This window comes from Pempheris klunzingeri, chromosome 2 (assembly GCF_042242105.1).
Source record: "Pempheris klunzingeri isolate RE-2024b chromosome 2, fPemKlu1.hap1, whole genome shotgun sequence".
Classification (NCBI taxonomy): Eukaryota; Metazoa; Chordata; class Actinopteri; order Acropomatiformes; family Pempheridae; genus Pempheris; species Pempheris klunzingeri.
Genome location: NC_092013.1, coordinates 22,519,094 through 22,538,134, shown reverse-complemented (window position 1 = coordinate 22,538,134; position 19,041 = coordinate 22,519,094). Strand labels below are relative to the sequence as shown.

General features: G+C 40.8%; 1 protein-coding gene across 9 annotated transcripts in view; it reads right to left on the bottom strand.

Moving 5' to 3' along the window:
* slmapa (sarcolemma associated protein a) overlaps positions 1-15,867 on the bottom strand; it is a 54,997-nt gene extending 39,130 nt beyond the window's left edge. For all 9 annotated transcript variants that reach the window (XM_070840246.1, XM_070840239.1, XM_070840268.1 and 6 more), the window contains exon 1: positions 14,073-15,867. In XM_070840246.1, coding sequence (XP_070696347.1) covers positions 14,073-14,270 — 198 coding nt within the window. In that variant the 5' untranslated portion in view covers positions 14,271-15,867. The remainder of the gene's footprint in view (positions 1-14,072) is intronic.
* Positions 15,868-19,041: the final 3,174 nt, after the last annotated feature.

Sequence of the window (19,041 nt, the reverse complement as noted above, 5' to 3'; positions counted from 1 at the left end):
TCAGGACTGACTGCAGGAAAAAGTCACACTACATTAACAGTCTGTGGCTGGTGGTTTGAACGTCAAACAGAAGATTTATTTGGTCAAAACAGGTGCTTCCTGAACATGTTAGAGAGAAGATTTTATCCTCAACGTCTACCTATACTACTCTCATGCAAATTACTTAGAGCTACAACTAATTATATTCATTATTGATCAATCTACTGTCATTTGGTCAGTAAAATGTCAGAAAATGCTCATCACAAAACCTAATTCTCATCTTTCAGAAACCAGAACCAACAAATGTTTGGTATTTTTGATTCATTTATCAAAATAATTGCCCCTTAACTTTTTGTAAATCAATGAATCAATTCATCCTTGCAGCTCTACACATATTTACTGGTCTGTTTCTGTCCATTTTGCTTTCCGTCTCTCTCCAGTCCATCTGTGTTTCTGCCTCTACGTTCATCAGTTTCTCTACTACAGCCATTAGTGATTAATCTCCATCCCCATTAACAATTATGCAACCGCAATAATCTTACCACCCTATAAACCAGTGGTTCTTATTAATTTCATGAAAAACAACATTGTTTGAGATACATTATGCACACATGGTAACATGCATTATTTTAAGTATGCTGGTATGCTGAGTTCAAGTGCTACGGAGAGGCTCTGATACTGTCACTCTCATGAATGACAAAAAAAAAAAAAAGAACATTTTGTAAGCTTCTTGTACTAAGAAGGCTCTGAAAACAATTATGAAATGGGGAGATAACTGTTCCACTCCATACAATATCGCACAAATGCAACACTTTCCACCACTTCCACTTTCGACTGACGTTCGCCACCACCGACATTCCTGCACCACTTCCACCCACAGCAGAGCATTTCTTGGGGAAACACTGCATCCCTTTATCCCTCACTGTCCTCCTCCTCCCTTTCTCTATCCATCTCTCCTCCCTCATTAGAGTCAGCTTAAATGAATGCCATGGATTTTAATTTTCCCTCAGCCTCCGAAAACAGTGCAAACCATCAGCTAGCAGCCAACAGGCACGACAACCACTTAACCAGTCAGCAGGTCGACATATGACACCAGTTTGGGTGGATGCTGCGCACACACACGCACGCACGCACACACACACTCTTGATAAACAGATAGTAGTAGTCAGCTGACAGAAATTGTGGACCTGCCTGTGTTTATCAAGACTCTGAGAATCACTCGTAGGAGTTGCACTAAAAGCTTGACTGCCACTTAAAATACTTCCACCTCAGAGCAAGACTTGACATTATTTTGCCCATTCACTCTTCAAGAAGGTCTCATTTGAGGAAGCATCCCTATTTTACTACACTCAGACAAAAACAGAATGAATGACAGAATGAGTCTTTTAGTTTTAGTACTTATGCCATAAAGTCAACACATTCATGATACTTAAGCCTGATCTAGACAAATTGATGGCTGCAGACAAGTGCTTTTCCCCCATCTGTTATTTTAAATGATACTAGTTGAGTTAAATTCTACGTTGTATGTTTAGCTGTTTTTTAGCCAGTACGCTTTTTAGCCATGCTGAAAGGATGCCAGTTTGTTAGGTAGTCCACTACATTGGTTCAGACTTTAAAATTTCATGGCAATCCATCCAAACATTGAGGTATTACATTTGTGGACCTCAGAGGATGAATCCTACCAACTTTAGTGATCCACTGAACTATTAGCTGCATCAGTACACACATTCATGTCTCCATCAGGGTCAACTGTGATAACTTTGGGGATTTTTTCATCCAGCAGCTTTTCTCAACGCTGCCGTTGGTCTGCTGCCAAGGTGCACATCTGTGCATCAGGCTCACTGGACCGTTTGGCCCAAATGTAAAAGGATCATACATCTATGACTACTTACATGTGCAGACATTGTGTTTTTGATTTAGCAGGAATATGTCCTCATCTGCACTTGGAGTATTGATATAATGGGATATAATTAAACAGATGGACATAAGGAATTAAGCCACCAGTTTGTGTGAAATATTTGTAATCATATAAGCAGCACTGTGTTTACTGCAGTGAACACAATCAGATTTGATGAATTCAAATCAATCGTTTCTTTTCTTGCTCCCAATTATATATAAATACAAAAAGTATTGTGGGGCAATGAACACAGACAAAATCACGATCACAAGAAGCCTTAAAGGATTCGTTCACAATTTTTCAAGTCCATCTTAAAACAATAGTCTGGTGCCCATACTTTAAACTGTTTTTCTTTGCTGTAATCAATCCTCTTGTCCACATGAGATCCCTTCCTAATATACTGGAGAAAGACAGTCCTTGTTCGGTGGAAAAATACAAAGTTTATGTGCAGCTAACACAAGGCTTCAGCAGTCCAGAGTTAGACAACTCAAGTGTGCATCTTCCAAAGTTACCATTTTTCTGGAAGGAAATTCCCTCTGTGTTACAATCTCTCCACCACAGTACATCATTAATTAAAACTGCTAAAACCTCATATTGAGCTCAGATAAAATTCCTTTTCCCTAACATTTACTCTGGACGCATGTTAGGAGGGGCGAGTATGAACAAGAGGAATAAGAGCAGCAAGCAAAAACTTTCAATGTGCATATGGGCATGTAATAATTAGTTTAAGACAGACTTGAAAAATAACTTCCTATCCTTTTAGGCAGTCAATATCTTTAAGGGAGGTGATAAATATCTTTAAAGAAAGTACTACATCCTGTATTTCCTTTTCAACTAAAACATGCATATTTTTGACCAGTGATTACCAACTGGGAGGTCTTAACTGGTCTGACCTGTCTCTGCAGCCCTCCTACATATAAAAGATCATTTTAGAGAGGGAGAGGATTTCCTTTGGTCAGGAAAGATAAAACATATTTATCAAAATTCTTATCAGACATCTATTACGCTGAGAATCAGTCAGCATAGATTTTCCACCAACTTGATTAACATGTTCTTTGAACTCTCATGTCCCATCTGAAAACACTGAAGCAAAGCATCAGTACTCTACTATATGAATAGTGGAAGGCAATGTAGTGGAATTTCAATATATTTTAGTACTGTGCAGATGAAAGAGCAGCTAAGGGTCACCATCAGAAGCCTGAAGTCAAGTGGAAGGTCAACAAAGAAGAAGCCATGAAATTTGTGTTAATAATCACTGACAGTTTAAGTATGAAGAGGCCCCTGTGTGGGGCTGCATGTCAAAGGATTGGTCACACCACTGGACTGGAACTGAGGCGTGAGATTTTCTCCATACTTTCTTAATGAATGAGCCGGTCACGCTGAAGGACGCGAGTCACAGCTGGTAAAATAAACTTGTTCCAATAATTCTGTTGAGCAGAAAGAAGAGGGACAGAGGCTTGTTAGGCTAGAGAGAGAATAGAGGAAGAGAACAGCAGTGAATAACTGTCACCTTTCACATGTGAAATCTGCTGTATTGCTGGGTTCCTCTATCTGTTCAAACAATGCATTTTTAGTTTTCACGTACACACGTCTCTGTTCTAGAAAAGTTCCATGATGACAGTTCAAACAAGGCTTGTCCCAAGCAAGTATTTTTTCCAAATCCGTGTTCTTTAATATGGTGTATCTAGCAATACCTGGTCACTTTGTTGGGAACTATAAAGACACTCGGTCCACTGTGGTTGTACAGCGGTCTTACAGATTGGAGCTTCTGACATCACAAATGATCTGTGGCGAGGTACTGACATCAGCGTGCAGAGAGCACACAAACCCAACGACAAATACGTTCATTTTTGGCCTCAAGTTGCTCATAGAATTAACGCTGACTGACCTGCAGCATTCGGCATTTTAACCAGTGAAAGTGACGGTCAGCGTTAAAAATGAGAAGCTGCTGCATGAATGTTTTGTACATTGCTCCTTACCAATGATAATTAGCGCTGAGTCACTCACCGCTTCAGCCAAATATTTTTTCACATTCACACTCTCACACTCTTTTCAGTGTCATTTGCAGCCAAATGCCGGCACTGTAGAGCCCAGCTGAGGTAGAGGAGAGCAGAGTTGCAACAGCAGACTGGAGGTGGAAAAACAGAAAGGAAAGCCTCCGATGGTGATCAACTTTATTTCAGCCGATAATGATCCATTAAAACATGTATGGATCAATTGAACAACACCAATTCTTAGGAACCAGTCGGGACATCTAGTTCAAACATAATGGAACCACTCCGTATAATGCTGCAGTGCTTATGTGATATTTGGCAGCTTCCACATGAGCAAAGCCAGAGCAAAAAGTTAAGTAAACTGCGTATGGTGAAGAATCGCTTGGTACGACGCGCCGTTAAAGCGGTCTTCATCTTCAGCACTTCATCCTCAGGGCGCAGGTCTCTGATTTTTTTTTTTTTTTTTACATTTACTCTTGTGGTTTTTCATACATGATACCGGTACGTAAAACTGGCAGAGCATTTACAGGTTACAGTTTATGTGGATAGAAACAGAGCAGGAGAGTTTGTTGATCCCGGTGTGTGTCGGTGCAGAGAGCCAGCGGACCGAAGGCTGGACTCCTGCCACCACTTCCAAAAGAGGCCGTTTACTGCTACTGGCAAACAGAAAGAGGGTTTTATCAGTCGGCATGTGAGCATATTCCTGCAGCGCAGTGTGTGCGTTTCCTTGAAAGGTGAGTGTTGGTGTGCGTGTGTTTCGGCTACAGATTTCAGCTGCCTATTTTCAGCAGCCTATTTTCAGCTCTGTCACTTCAGTGGTCTTTACTGAAGACAGGGGGCTAGAGAGAGAGAGAGAGAGAGAGAGAGAGCACAACGGACAGTGGCGCTCACCTTCCATCTATTATTTGGTTAATTCAATTATTACTAACAGCTTGCCAGACATACCTGTCAACAAATTATCCCTGATTTTATTGTCAAGTACATTCATTTTATAGATGAGTTAATTATTGAAAGTACAAACTTGCTCATTAATAGATTGGTCAGTAGACTAAAAATGTATCAATATTTATCATCAATTAATGATTAAGGTAATTGATAAAGCATCTGATCATAAACTTAATGTCTTGGGTTTATGACTGTTGGTCACACAAAACAAGATATTTGATATTTTTACTTCTGATGTAAGATGTGACTAAACACTTGACCACAAAATAATCATTCAGTGCCAGCTCGACTGACTCTGAATAAAGGACAAAATGCGTTCTTTGGAAGGCCACAAAGTTTCCTTTTCTAGGACAATTCATTCTCTGCTGCGTCTCAAATCTGGGCATGAAGTTTGACTTTCATCTACTATTTTAAAACTAGGTACTTTTTTAAAACACTATATACCACTGTGTCCATTTAATATCCTACTGCCAACACGACCAATCACTTAATACATTTTAAATACTTAAACATGTATTATTAAATGATGCAGAGGTTTTTGAATCTCCTCACAGCTTGTTAAGAAATGCCTTTTTGAAATGTGTTCTGCGGTTCAACAACAAAGAGCATGCTGCAGTGTCAGGAGAAGTAACTTTGCCATAATTCGACTAGTGAAGCTAAACATATGAGCCACATGTCAGGAATTAGCATCATGTGTTCTGGTGGCTTGTGGTGACTTAACAATGAGCTCATGAAGGGAGATGGTGTCGACAGCATTCTCCTTCCTGACTGAGGAAGTTTTCCAAAGCTGAAGGCTCAGGATGAGTTTCTTCACCTGATAGTAGAACAAACTGGTTCACCTGTCGACTGGAGTTTGTCCTGGTCAATATGAGTAGCCAACACCTTAGTTCTTGTGGCTTTTTGACGACAACCTTCCTTCAAGACTGGATGATGCTTAGCTGTGGCTGGTATGTTAATCTCTTTCAAGGTTTATGGGTTACTTTCATTCATTTAACAGCCAACAAGATATGAAGAAATGGAGCTCCATGTAATGGATGGTGTAGAATGGAGTGATGCAACAGATGTGCAAACAGTAAATGGGCTTTAACACCCCCGCACTCTAAAAAAAGCAGCACGTCTAACTTGCATCATGTATGAACAAGTTATGAAACCTGCCTCTAGCTCAGCAAGTTCAAGTATCAAGTTTAAGATAGTAAAAGGGTCAGGGTCAAACGCTCACACCTCTGACAGGAGGTGGAGAGGAGGACAGAAAATGGAGGAAAAACTGGTCACAGACACATCAGGCTAATGTAATATGGAAAATTATAGTTGTGTTCATTCATAGGGCCGGGCACTGACCCACAATGCTACAGTGGAAATCTCTCCATGATTACCATTTAATTGACATTTTTACATTTGTTACATCATTTTAAAAGTAATATGAAATGAAATAGACTGCTTTGTTATTTATTACGTTGTGCATTATGTGACTGGGCGTCATAATCAACTTAACAAGTGCAGTTTCCACCACAGGTGCTTTCGCTGTGTGCATTCATTGTCTGTCCCAATCACTAGCAGTCATGGCAGTTTCTCGTTGCTTGAGTCGGCTACACAAGACAGCCTGAGGAACACTAAGTTTCCCTGCTGCATCCTTTTGGCAGTTTGCCGTAAGCTTAATGGGGACTACATTCTTCATTGAGAGAAAATGACTCTTTTTCCCGTCATGATTTTAATGGACACGCAGTACCAGCCTCAGGTAGCCAGCCGATAGCAGACAAGTCACTGTGAGACAAAGTTAGTCATAAGTGTAACTGAATGAAAAGACCTAAAATGAACACTGTAAGCTTGATCATTATAAGTGAATTATTTGAACAGCTTTTGTACTGGAATGATTCTATCCCAAGCTTTTTGATCCACATAAGCAGTTGATCACTGTAAGTGGTTTTCACTGTACATACTATGCCATTATTAATACCATTATAATTGAAATACCTCCATCACCACCTATTGACCAGGCACTGCGACCTCTGACCTTCACATAGGAAGCACACTCTTGTGTTGACTTCACTGAAAGTCACAGAAGGAGCAGGACATTTTGCTGTAATATTAAAAAAATAAAAAGGTGAGGCTCTATGTTAGTGTTGTCATTTAGTTGTTCTCAAAAAAGGAGCATTTTGGGTGCATTTTGGATTTAATAACTTAATAATTAGGGTTAGTGGAGCACTGAACTTCAGCACTGTTGAGCCAGCTCTGGTCGAGGGAAGGCCCACGGTTTGTTTCATCTCAAAAGCCCTGCATCCTTACTGTGTTGTGGGTAGCAATGGCTTTCCTCTGTACTAGCATTGCAGCAGAGAGGCTGTTCTCAACTGCTGGAGACTTCAACTTTTTTTTAAATATAGTTTCTTGTCCTTCTTGTATAATGTAGCATAGTACCTCCCTATTGAATCAAAAATCAGTTTTGAATAGCGAATTGATTCCGCATCGAGCTGTGAGATTCCCAAACACTCACACCTTTACTTCCAACGCTCCATCACAGTGTCCTGCTGCAGGATCTGGATGCAGTATTCCTATCAGTGAACACACACATGCACAATGTCAGAGCGGAGTTTGCCAGGGCGCCTTTCCTGCCAACAGGGTCTCATTCCTTCAGACTTCTATTCACACACACTCAAATATAAGGCGAGTTACAGAGCTGTGTCCTGTCTGTATAACCGCGTTCCTGTGCTGTGTTGGCATTCAGATTGAGGCCATTACCATGCCGTGGAATACTGATACCAGACAACAGCTCTGCTCTGCTGTCAGCACTGCTCTCCACTGGCTGACTGGTTGACTAACTGATTAGCTTCCTGTTAGTCTTTATCACAAACTACCTACCCTCCAGTGCAGAAAAAGACTAAAGAGGCTGGTGAATGATGCTGTATTAAACCCCTGGCCTGAATAGCCGATACCCCAGCTGATACAGGATGTGGCCTGTATCATACAGTAATCGAAGCGCTGCAGTGTGAATATAGCAGTGAATATGTATAGTTTGCGGTGGCACTGTATTTTCCAAACAAATTACTTGTTTAACTGTCAGTGCGTTCATGCACATATGTATTCTGTGATTTCTGTGGAAGATTTGCCCACTGTTTGGGGGGGCATTGTAGTCAAGCAGTTACACTAAAAAGGTATAGGGAGTGGATTTCGAGTATATCTAGCTCCACCTGAGGCCTACAGCAATCTAATGACTCATTTACTGCCAGATGGGTGTGTGTGCATGTGTTCTCATTATAACCTATCAACTAGACTGGCAATAACAATCTTTCACCCAGCACAAACAACACCTGCTGTGTATCCATTTGATGAAACATCCTGGAAAAATAATTGCGCTTTTAAAAAGATTGTAACACCCAGGTCAGACAGCTGCACAAATTGCCATTCAAGTCCTTAAATTTACTTCGACCTTAAATCCACAAAGCCTAATTATGTACCCATGCTACTAGATCAGGCTGTAAAGTGCTTTACACACCACAAATTGAAATTGTTTGGTATTCTGCTAAAGTGTTTCCTGGGGTTAGCACAAGAACAGAATTTATTACCGAAATCAACTCTGAATAAGGTCTGCCAAACTGTTGCAGATTAAAACATGGCAAGTGTTTCCTTATCACCAATAGGGCTGAAACTTTTTCAACAAATCAAGTTTGAATAATTCATTACCAATACATAATTCCTCCAAATTATTTTAGATGCAGCCCACATATCTTAATCTCTGAACTACATCCCTTAATTTGTGCTCAAGTAACTTGTTGTGATAACCTTTTTGACTGCTGTTTTTTTTTTTATTGAATTTATATAACAATTACTTTACTGTGATAAATACACTTCCTGAGATATAAAATTGCAACGATCGTAATGGAAGATTTAGACCATATCCTGACATCTGTGCAACTAAGTAGAGCATATAACTGACATTAGAACCTTTATACAGTATGACAAAAACACTAGTAGTATAAACTGCTTTTACCTGGCAGGAGGGATATTCGCTCTGAGGAGCCCAGCACAGGCTTCTACTTGCCTTCTGGTATTTACACCTGTTCAAACCATGAGGCTGCAAGCTGATAAGGTCTTAAACCATTCATTCATACTATAATTAAAGTCTGGGTTTCCCCTGCATTCTTTTCACTTCTACACTCTAAATCCTCCACAGAGCACTGACCAAACGTGACAATGGCCTGCAGAGAAGTGCTGCGGATCCTGATGTGAGGTATTGCATGGGACATATAGGCCGCCAGCAGGGAAACAAGCAGGACGAGAGAAGACAAATTTAGCTCAAACATCGAATCACACATAGCTGCAGCACTGATGCAGCAGTAGACACTCGCTAGCAGACCATTAATGAAGCAGGAAAGCAGACAAGCCAACATTTTACCTTCCAACTATCAGATACTAACCTGGTCCCCAGCCAAATGTTTCAACAAAACTAGAATTTGCCCAGCAGCTTGAATTAATGTAACATGTACTAAAACTTGGTTGTAGCTTAGAAACCAGAAGAGGGTTGTTTTTACAGACAGACAGACTCTCTACAGGCTCTGTAGGTGAAGTAACCACACACTGCTCTGATGTGTTGGAACCACATCCTCCAGAAGGAAAACCTGGTCTGATCCAGTCAACTGGCATGTGCTATGGTTCAGTGTACACACTCGCTGGATGAATGAATGACTGATAACTCTAAGTGATACAGCTGTATTACAGAGATCTCCACTGAGAGTCCTAATCTGTTTTAATCTGCCAGAGCAGACCACCAACTGAGTGGCAGGCTGTTTAGAGGTTCCTGAGTGGCTTGCTGAAAGCCTGGTTAGTTTAATGACAGTTACTCATGGCTACATGAATGCCCTGTCTCAAGTATAAGGATGCTTCTTAGGTAAGATTTCCAGTCACTTTCACAATATGCATGTTGACTGGTCATTACAGGAAAAGCACGGGCATAACATAAATGATGGCTCAGATTCATTAAGTGTCCTGATGAGTATCGAGTGAGTTGCTATGCACAGCACGATGGCCTTGGAACTGGTAAACCTTCATTGGTGTCATTATATCCACACATTGTTTTGCCACTACAACAAATGGAAATCAAAAAGGTCTAGATGGGCTGGGTGTTTGAAATATGTTGATACTACTGCCATTACTGCACAGATGGCAAAAGGGCACTTTTTTTCTATATTGTCATAGAACATATTTTTCCACAAAATCCTTTTCTTGAGAGAAACCAAAGCTCTAAACAGTCTGCTGTCATTGTAAAGTTTTCTTATTGCTTAGAAATCCATGAAAAGACAAAATCAACAATATGGTACTTCTCTACCCTGTCTGTGACTCTCAGCTGCAAGCCCACTGGTTACTGAAGATCTAAATATTTTAAACCTGCTCCTAAAGTACAGTTCAACATGCATTCAATGTCTCCATGTTGAGAAAGTTATCAAAAACAAGCTTGCATCCAACATCTGCAACATTATATAGCTTTAGTCTTGTTTTCATGGAATGTAAACAAACTTCAGCTGGGCTTGACATATGGTTGCTGTAGCCGTAATGATCAAAAGAGAGAACTATAAATGGAAAATATGCGATGAGTCGAGTCCTGTCGACAAAAACCACACACACACACACACACACACACAGGAGCAGTTTTTCAAGTTATGGAGGAAACTGTCTAGCTGTTCCCCTAGTTGGACTGCAGGTGGTCTGATTGGTTGAATCTGAGCCCCTCCAGCACAGAGTTTCCTAAACTGAGGTCCCAGGAGCTCCAGGGTTAAGAGAGAAGCAGCTGGGTCTGATCTGACCTTCCCATGTTGGCTGCCGCATAATAAGAACACACTTCATTATTTTCTCTAAGAGCCCCTCAGATATTCATCCCACCAGCTGTGCTCTTGTCAATTAGTTTATCCTTCCTTCACAGTAGTCAGTGTCAAGGCAACAGACCCAGCGGGAGGCTGTGACATCAGCAAAGCTACAGTACATAACATAACATATGATCACAGTTATACACATCTCAGTCCTTAATCACATTTTAGTGTGGCTGCAAAACAATAAAACTGACTGAACTGCTCCGCTGTCAGTCCCTTAGAAGAGTGAGGAGTCTTTGAGAAATCTCCTCCAGTATTACAGTGGGAGCCGACCCTCTGATGTACAGATCTATAACATCAATAATGAAGCTATCTGCTGGATCACTGAGTCAACTGATTGGTTAATCAATCACAGGATGCGACCAATCACACCTGTTTCTCTCCAGTGCACACTTATCACATACAGGCAAGATGGAGGTGAAAACTGCTGAGCAACAACCGTCAGAAAGACAAAGAGTCAGCATGTGCAGTAAAACATATTTTACAACTGTATTCACTGACAGTTTTACCTTTTGGTTCCTGAGTGGTACTCTGATCACCATGCTCTCGGTCACAGTGGAGCACAATTAAGGTGAAATCTTGCATCAAACCCTTTTTCAGCATATCGAAGCAAAGTGAAACTGCTGGCTGGTTTTTGAACAAACGTAAACTGCAGACTCATGTGACAAACAATGCTCTTACTGCACTTAAGAGGAACCTGCAGTTATGAGGTATTGGTTAGGCAAGCCACATCTATGTGCTTAATTCCTTCATACGTGTGTGTGTGTGTGTGTGTGTGTGTGTGTGTGTGTGTGTGTGTGTGTGTGTGTTGCTTGCATGACAGAGAAAGAGTGAATACTGAGCCACTGCCTTTTACGTTTTCAAGAATAAAAATTAAATACATACATTTTGTGCTGCAATTTTTGTCATATCAGTTTATCCACCAACACACTGATGCCAAGACACCTGAAGTAAGTCAATATCAACCAATGAGATCAGCCAATGTATCAGCTGGGCTTCACTTAAAAATGACACAATATGTTACAAAAATTCCTCAGTTTTTTTTTTGAAGGACATGACTGTCCCAACAATGTGATGCTTAACAGAAATGAAGGAGCTGCTTACAACAGCAACAAAAAAATGGAGAAATATAATGATGTGAAAACAATGTGAAAAGGTGATCAGCTGAATCTGCATCTCCCCTCAGAAATCTGAAAACCCAATGCACACAACCTAATCAGGACCTAACAGACAGACAAAGTTACCATCTAGCTAGTGGAACATTTAGCAGCTAGAGAGCCAGATATATACCTTGGGAATCGGTAGAGATCAAAAACAGAACTAAAAAGAGATTGAATATTGAACTTGTGTTAGTCAAGTGGCCAGAAAAAGGACTCCAAATGAACGAGTATTTTGCTATGTCGCTGCCGAGTGTTTAAGTAAGCAACAGTTGCTAACAAGTGCCACCACGAAGTGGCCAAAACACCAAGCCAGAGAACCTGTCATGGCCTTCACACATCTCCAACATGATTAAGAAAGCACAGAAATGGCTGCAATTCTTAAGGAAACGTCCTAAGCCAAGTTCCTGTCAACTTTTACAAAAGAGCAACCTTTAAAAAGACTCTGAACTGGAAACATCACAAGTTGGTATGGGATGTGCTCTGCCCAGGACTAGAGGGCTCATCACTGGTGTCCATCTACCGAGCATCAATGATATCGGGGAGGCGAGGTGCCTCCACAGAGTCAAAGGATATTAAAAGAACATTCCCACCCCAGCCACAGCCTGTTCAAGAAACACAGAAGTATTCGCTGTAATAAAATCAGACTACGGAGCAGCTTCTTACCTCAAGAGTCCTTAATTCATCGTCCACTCTCCACCACAAAAAATAATTATTCTTCTTCAGCAGCAGCAGCAGCAGCACAAAGGGGACTATAACTGCATCTTGTTGTATAACACCGTGCTATGAGAGCATAATAAATTATCCTTGCATCCTTGTATGTTGGCGTGTGCATGTTGGTCAAGCCATGTGTTTATGTTTATCCCTGAAGAAAGGAAAGGATGACGCTACTGGTGTCATAAATAGCTTATGCTGCGCACACACACACACACACACACACACACACAGGGTATTTCAAAGTCCCTACATGCCACATAGTTGGGTAATCCTGTAGCTGTCTCAGCCTGTTCAACCTGTTCTACAGAGAAACTACAGACACACTGAAGCCTTGCAACGACAGATGCTACAGCACACAGGTTTGATCCATCTGCTTCAGATCTTAGACCTGTGGATTTTAAAGAAATTGCTGCTTAGTTTTCCCAGATAAGGATTAAGTCTAGTCCTGGACTAATGGCATTCCTCACTGGACATCTGCACTGCACTGAATTTTGTTAAGTCTAAGTTTAACCCTTGTCTTCAAAATTTCTGTTTGATATGCTTTGATTTTGTTGTTTTAGCTTAACTTAAGATTTTGAAGGCGTTTCCAAAAATTAAATGATGACTTTGTTTAAGAAAATGGGAAATCATATGGCGCAGATTAACAAGACGGGTTTTATGAATCAGGACTCATAATTAAATGGGGGCTTGTCTTCAGTACAAATGGCAGCCAAATGTCCAATAGCAAAATAAGAGTTTATGTAAAACATAAAATTTGCTTTATTTTTCACTGGAGCTTGATCTTTTAAATCTGTGACAATATCCCTAACAGACAAGATGTACTGGTTTTATTATGACATACACCCTAAACTTCACAGTTGTTTAAGTAGAGTGGAAACAGAAAACAACAGCCTGGATCATAACCTAAACGGGCCCTGAAAGGCTCCAGGTATGGAAAGTTCCAGTTTACCTTGACATGGGTAAGAAGGGCCAGTATTTGTTCTATTTTGTTCATTCAGGCTCATACTACCCACTTACAGATTGCAGATTTTGCACACAGAAGCCTCACAGCACAATCGTTTGTCATTTTTTGCAGAGGGTGAAATCAAATCCATAACCTTTCCAGACTTCATTTCATTCTGCTTTTATTAAACTTTGTTTGCATGAGGAAGAGCATCTGTGTCTTTCTACCCATAATCCCTCGAGTTTTGGGAGCATTTCCTGTGCTCAATTGAGATTAGCGAATGTATTGCCCTTGGAGTGCTGGATACGTCTACTGGAGGCAACACTCCCGAGTCTGACGTTTCACTCCAAACATGCTTGATGTGTTGAACGGACCCTTAAACAAACTGAATCTGTTCAGGTCTGAGCAGAGTTCACTCTCAGGACAAAACAGTACATGCATGTTTGTGGCAGCACTGCAGGCAATTCAAATAGGACTGAGAATTATTTAGAGCTGAAGAAATGCAAAAATCCTGGAGTGACGTCTATCCTGAGGGGGGAAATACAGTTATAAAATCAGCTTCTCATTATCATCATCTTCTCCTACCTTGCCGGTCTTGTGGTCGAACCAGACCAGGGCATGATTCCTGGACAGCACCTTGCAGTCGAAGGTGGCATTGTTCTGGGCCGGACGACACCGAGCCACCGACCTGCCGATCTTGACTGGCTCATCCAGGTAAACATGCCGTTCCTGGAAGGGGTGCGAGTTGGGTCGGCAGGCGAACACGGCCAGCGCTGAAGGCATTGATTTTGGCTTGAGAGTATTACTCCAACCAGACACGAGGGACAGGTTTTCTTGATCCAGAGTGGCAGGCTTCTGTTACAATCCCCAAAGAATAATCTACAATAACTGTGGCCTACACGTAGGCCGAACTGTTAGTCCTCTTAGCTTCTAGGTACTAACTAATAAACATTGTCCACTGAACACAGCCCAGGCTGCATTGCTTTTCCACTTCGATTCAACAAGACTCTCCTGTGTTTGAAAAAAATGAAAATAAAAAACAAACCAACAGGTATAAAAAAAGACAGGACATTCCCTTCACTGACTGTCCACCAGAGCTACATAACGACCCTTACATCTGACAGCAGGCACTATGTACAGACCAGGGTGCCGTGTGTCAAGACATACATGACTGAGTATAGCACTGACAGTCTGGCAAACAGCCTCCCACGTCCATCAAACTACTCCAGCACTAAAGCAGGAGAGGGAACCCAGTCACCACCAGAGACTTGATCTTTAGTCCCAAAAGACAGCAGCGACTAACGTCAATAACTGTAACCACTGATAAAGAATGAGTTATCAATAAAGGAAGCTATCCATCTAATGTCTATCGGGAGCAGTAAACCACATTATTGCGCGCTTTCAATTGTGTTAATTCTTGTCTTGCAGCAAGCTAACAACGGGCACACACCCCAATGTGCAACACGCCAGTCGGTTTGAACACGTTTGGCGATTAGTAATGTGTCATCTGTAATTTAGTCGTCCTTTACAGCCTGTCATAATCTGAGTGACATTGTTGCCCTGATACAGGGAAACCTTAGCTAGCTGCCTAACGATACCACTCCCTCCAGAGAACACCTATAACACCGCTATCGACACCTAGCAAGACTGAACATCAAGAACACCCCTGAGTTATTAAAAATTACCGCTCGATGTAGGTCCGCCAGACTAAAGCAGTTCAGCCTCCACTCTTCGTCTGAATTAGTTACTGCAGAGGCTTCAAAACACTCAGCCGGGATGAACGAGGGATTAGCAGGTCTTCTTGTGCAACTAAAATGCTAATTGGCTAGCTCGCTAGTGCACAACCGCTAACTCTCGGCCAACGTTTTCTGGCGTTGTACCAGCAGGCTAGGCTAGGCTAGGCTAATGAGTGCTGACAAACTTATCATCCAGGTCCTCAAATGTTTTCTCCCCGCCCTTCTCAACCAGTTCGCTTACCGAATGGAGGTGAAATGCCATCCCTGTCTCCTGGAGCAAATAAAAGCAGCAAGCTAGCCCGTCTTTTGGCTACTACGGAGCCCTGCAAGCGAACGTTAGCATGAAGGTGGTGTGAGCTACCAAGCAGCTAGCCGGCTAACTGACAGTCGGGGCAGAGACAGACGCGGAAAAATCAGGGGAGTTTCTTGACTGCGGGTCCTCACGCATCACACCGGCCCGACTATCTTCCAGGAAAAACCTCGGTATAAGCCACAAGTTGCGCTGTCGTCGTGTATCTCAGTCCAGGTCGTGTTTGTCGTGATGGTTATAAGTTACAGCCGTCGCCTTCCTACAGTTTTCTGGAAGGAATCTAGAAGAAGTTGTCCTCCTCCGCAAGTCCTGGCCGCCATACTGTAACTAGAGAGCAGACAGGCGGGGTGCGTTCACGGCCCGACTCACATCAACTCCGCTCACCGCTCAGCACATAAGAGCAGTTCAATGTGAAAAGAAGAGTCTTCATTTCAAAGTAAAATATATGCAGTTCATTTGGGGTTTTAAAAGAATACTATGGAGGCCAGTTTCTGTCATAAAAGAGAAACGTTTGAAATTAAAAAAATAGATAAATAAAAGCAGATTGCATGAGGTTAAGAACACATAATTATGATTTATCTAATCAAGATTTTGGTCAAAATGATCAAGTTTTCAGTCAAAATGATGACTCCAAATTAATATTTATGATGTAGGCTATTTTTTTTTTAATGTTGTTGTTCATAACATTACATGTATTCATGGTGGAACTTCTGTTCCACAGTATAATATATATAGCCTTATCTGGATATTTAGAAAGTAACTTGTTTTTAAAATTAGTTCTTTTCAGGATGTCATAAACCTGCGCAGGTTGTATCTTGGATGAAATATGGTACTTCTGACTACTACTGTTATGTAAGTCACATCTTTATGAAAAAACTTGTTATATAAACACCCACAATTTACCTACTATAGTAGACCTAAATGAAAATAAACCTAATTTAGGTACTTAGTCAACAATATATAGAAAGATCACCATTTATCACAGACAGTAGGCCTTTATTATGAAAAGTAGAAAACACTTGACAATTCAGATGGTCTTAGAGCTACACAAATGTAAAGGTTTCGTTTTCAAAGCAATACTATAATATCACTGGAATATTACTTTTGTTTTTAAATAAACACTTCTAATTATACATTCAGAAAAAAATATACTTTTCTTTTCTCCAAGATGGCAAAATTCTGTGAGTTTGATTATAGTAAGGTTTTAAAGGAAAGGGCATTTAGAGAGGTGGGGCTCCACTGGTTGCTTTAAGAAACATGGGGATTACACCTTTAAACTGGTTTTCTATCTATTTCTTCTAGACTATATTTGTAACACCACTACTGTAACTTTTCAGTCTCACTTGCAGTGTATTAATAAAAAAAATCACCAAATGACATCACTCCATAGTTCCATCCTACGGTTTCATCCAGGTGACTGGATTTACAGACTGGGACAGCATGGTGAGGTCCGGTGACGTGGGTGGAGATCAAATTCTGCTTAAGCCTCCAGAAATGTCCCTGCTGTGTTCTGGTGAACCGACAGCTGAGACCAAATCAATGCTGGGTGAGACAGTAGTGCAGTGAAGTACTGGAGGATAAAGCACCACAATGCATCACTGCTGCTCATTTTGGTTTAATTCAGTCTTCATTTAACAGGGGGATATAACAAACAAATATTTATAATGTATTGGTAATGTGTACAGTTTAGTCCATCCAAATCTGTTCTCACTGCATGTAGAGTCATGCACAGGTGAACCAAAGTTAGCGAAGACAAAATAAAGAAAAACTGTTTGGAGTGGTATTAGACTTGCACACGTTTTGCATTCATTTTCAAATGAAATAGAGCAATTACTTATCCATGTCTTAAGAAAATGTGCAGACATTTTGGTGACATTTGAAGGAAAGTTAAAGAAATAACAGTCCCCAGCTATGACTGCCATAGTGAGTTTTTTCCTTCATGGAAAAGTAAGTGATTGAGCCAGTTCTTAAAGAGAGTCAAACAGGCTGCTTTAAAAGACATAGGAACCGCTAAAAAGCCTGGGAATAAAAGCCGTAAAATCCCCATCCACATTGTGTCTTAACATGCATTTAAATATTCAAATGTGCAGTCAATCACATGTGAATTAACTTTCTTTTTCATTCTTATGGTACAGCATATGGTTGAATTATGTTTTCTTATCTAAGTAATTTCTCTACACCACTTTTTTTCTTTAAATCATTAAATGCTGTGTCAGTTTGGAATTACCATTAAAAGCATTTTATATGTATTTCACGTGACTGGTTTTATATTTTAGGTTCCATATTTATGTATGTTTTGAATTTGTATGTATTTTTGCAAAAAATAGATGAAATGATATCAGTTGAATTTACTGATATTGGGCTTCATACCATGTCATTCTCCAGTGTGTGGACATTTAAAGGAAGAGTTAGAAAATAGAAAGGATAAAAGGAAATACGCATAGTCCCTTTCTTGACAAGAGTTATATGAAGATCAATATGACCTTCATATGAATATGAAGCTACAGCCAGCAGATGGTTACCTTAAGTTAACATAAAGAGTGGAGACAGGGGGAAACAGCAAGTCTGTGGCAAAATCATCCTACCAGAACATCTAAAGCTCACTAATTAACATGTTAGATCTTGTTGGTTTAATCTATACAAAGGGCAAAGTGTTAAAAAAAAATACCTGTTGTAGTTTTACGAGTAGTTAAGTGCTGAACAATTTCTTGGCTGTGAACAGTTACCTGGAGCCTGACAACCTTATAGTAATGACAACATGTCGGGAAGTTACTGCATTAGAGGAGCTGGTTGGCAGATTTTGTTACATTTGGACTATTTTCAGTCTTTCTAGATGACGCTGTCTGTAGTTTCAGATTGATATCAAGCCTCTCACTAAGAGAACAAATTGGCAAGTCCATTTTCCCAAAATGTCCAAATATTCCATTAGAGCCACTACTACTACTACTATTATATGTCTTTTTCTTTTCAGTGCCGCTCATACTGTACTTTGTTTACAATCCTGTGTCACTGAGGTTTGGTATAATATCACAATTTATGTGCAAACAAGGTCCTTTAACGCAGTACATATGAGCATGTAGTCCTGCTGGAGGTCTTAGCAGGACTTAGACCTGAGAGGCCTGAGCAGTGATGCAGGGTTCACTTAAAGATCAGGGTGATTATCAGTCTGTTCCAGTTATACCAGAGCGAAGGACAAAGCAAGGACTGAACAAAGTACAAGACTGTCAAGATCAACCCAAGGTGTAAATGAACTACATCAGACCTTCACAGCCTCGGAGTGTTGGTTGCTTCTCTTTGTGTCAGGACCACAAGCCGTGTCCTGGTTCAAGGTCTTGGTCATGGCCATGGTATAGATCCTGGTCCAAGTCCCATGCAGCCATGCCCAGCCCTCCCACAGAGCAAGCAGGGGACCAGCTGTCGCTGTGCTAACAGTCTGATTTTTATTTGAGATTTAAGAGCATCTTACTGTGTTTAGCTTCTTAGCCCAGTTTGGCATCACAGTGTCCAG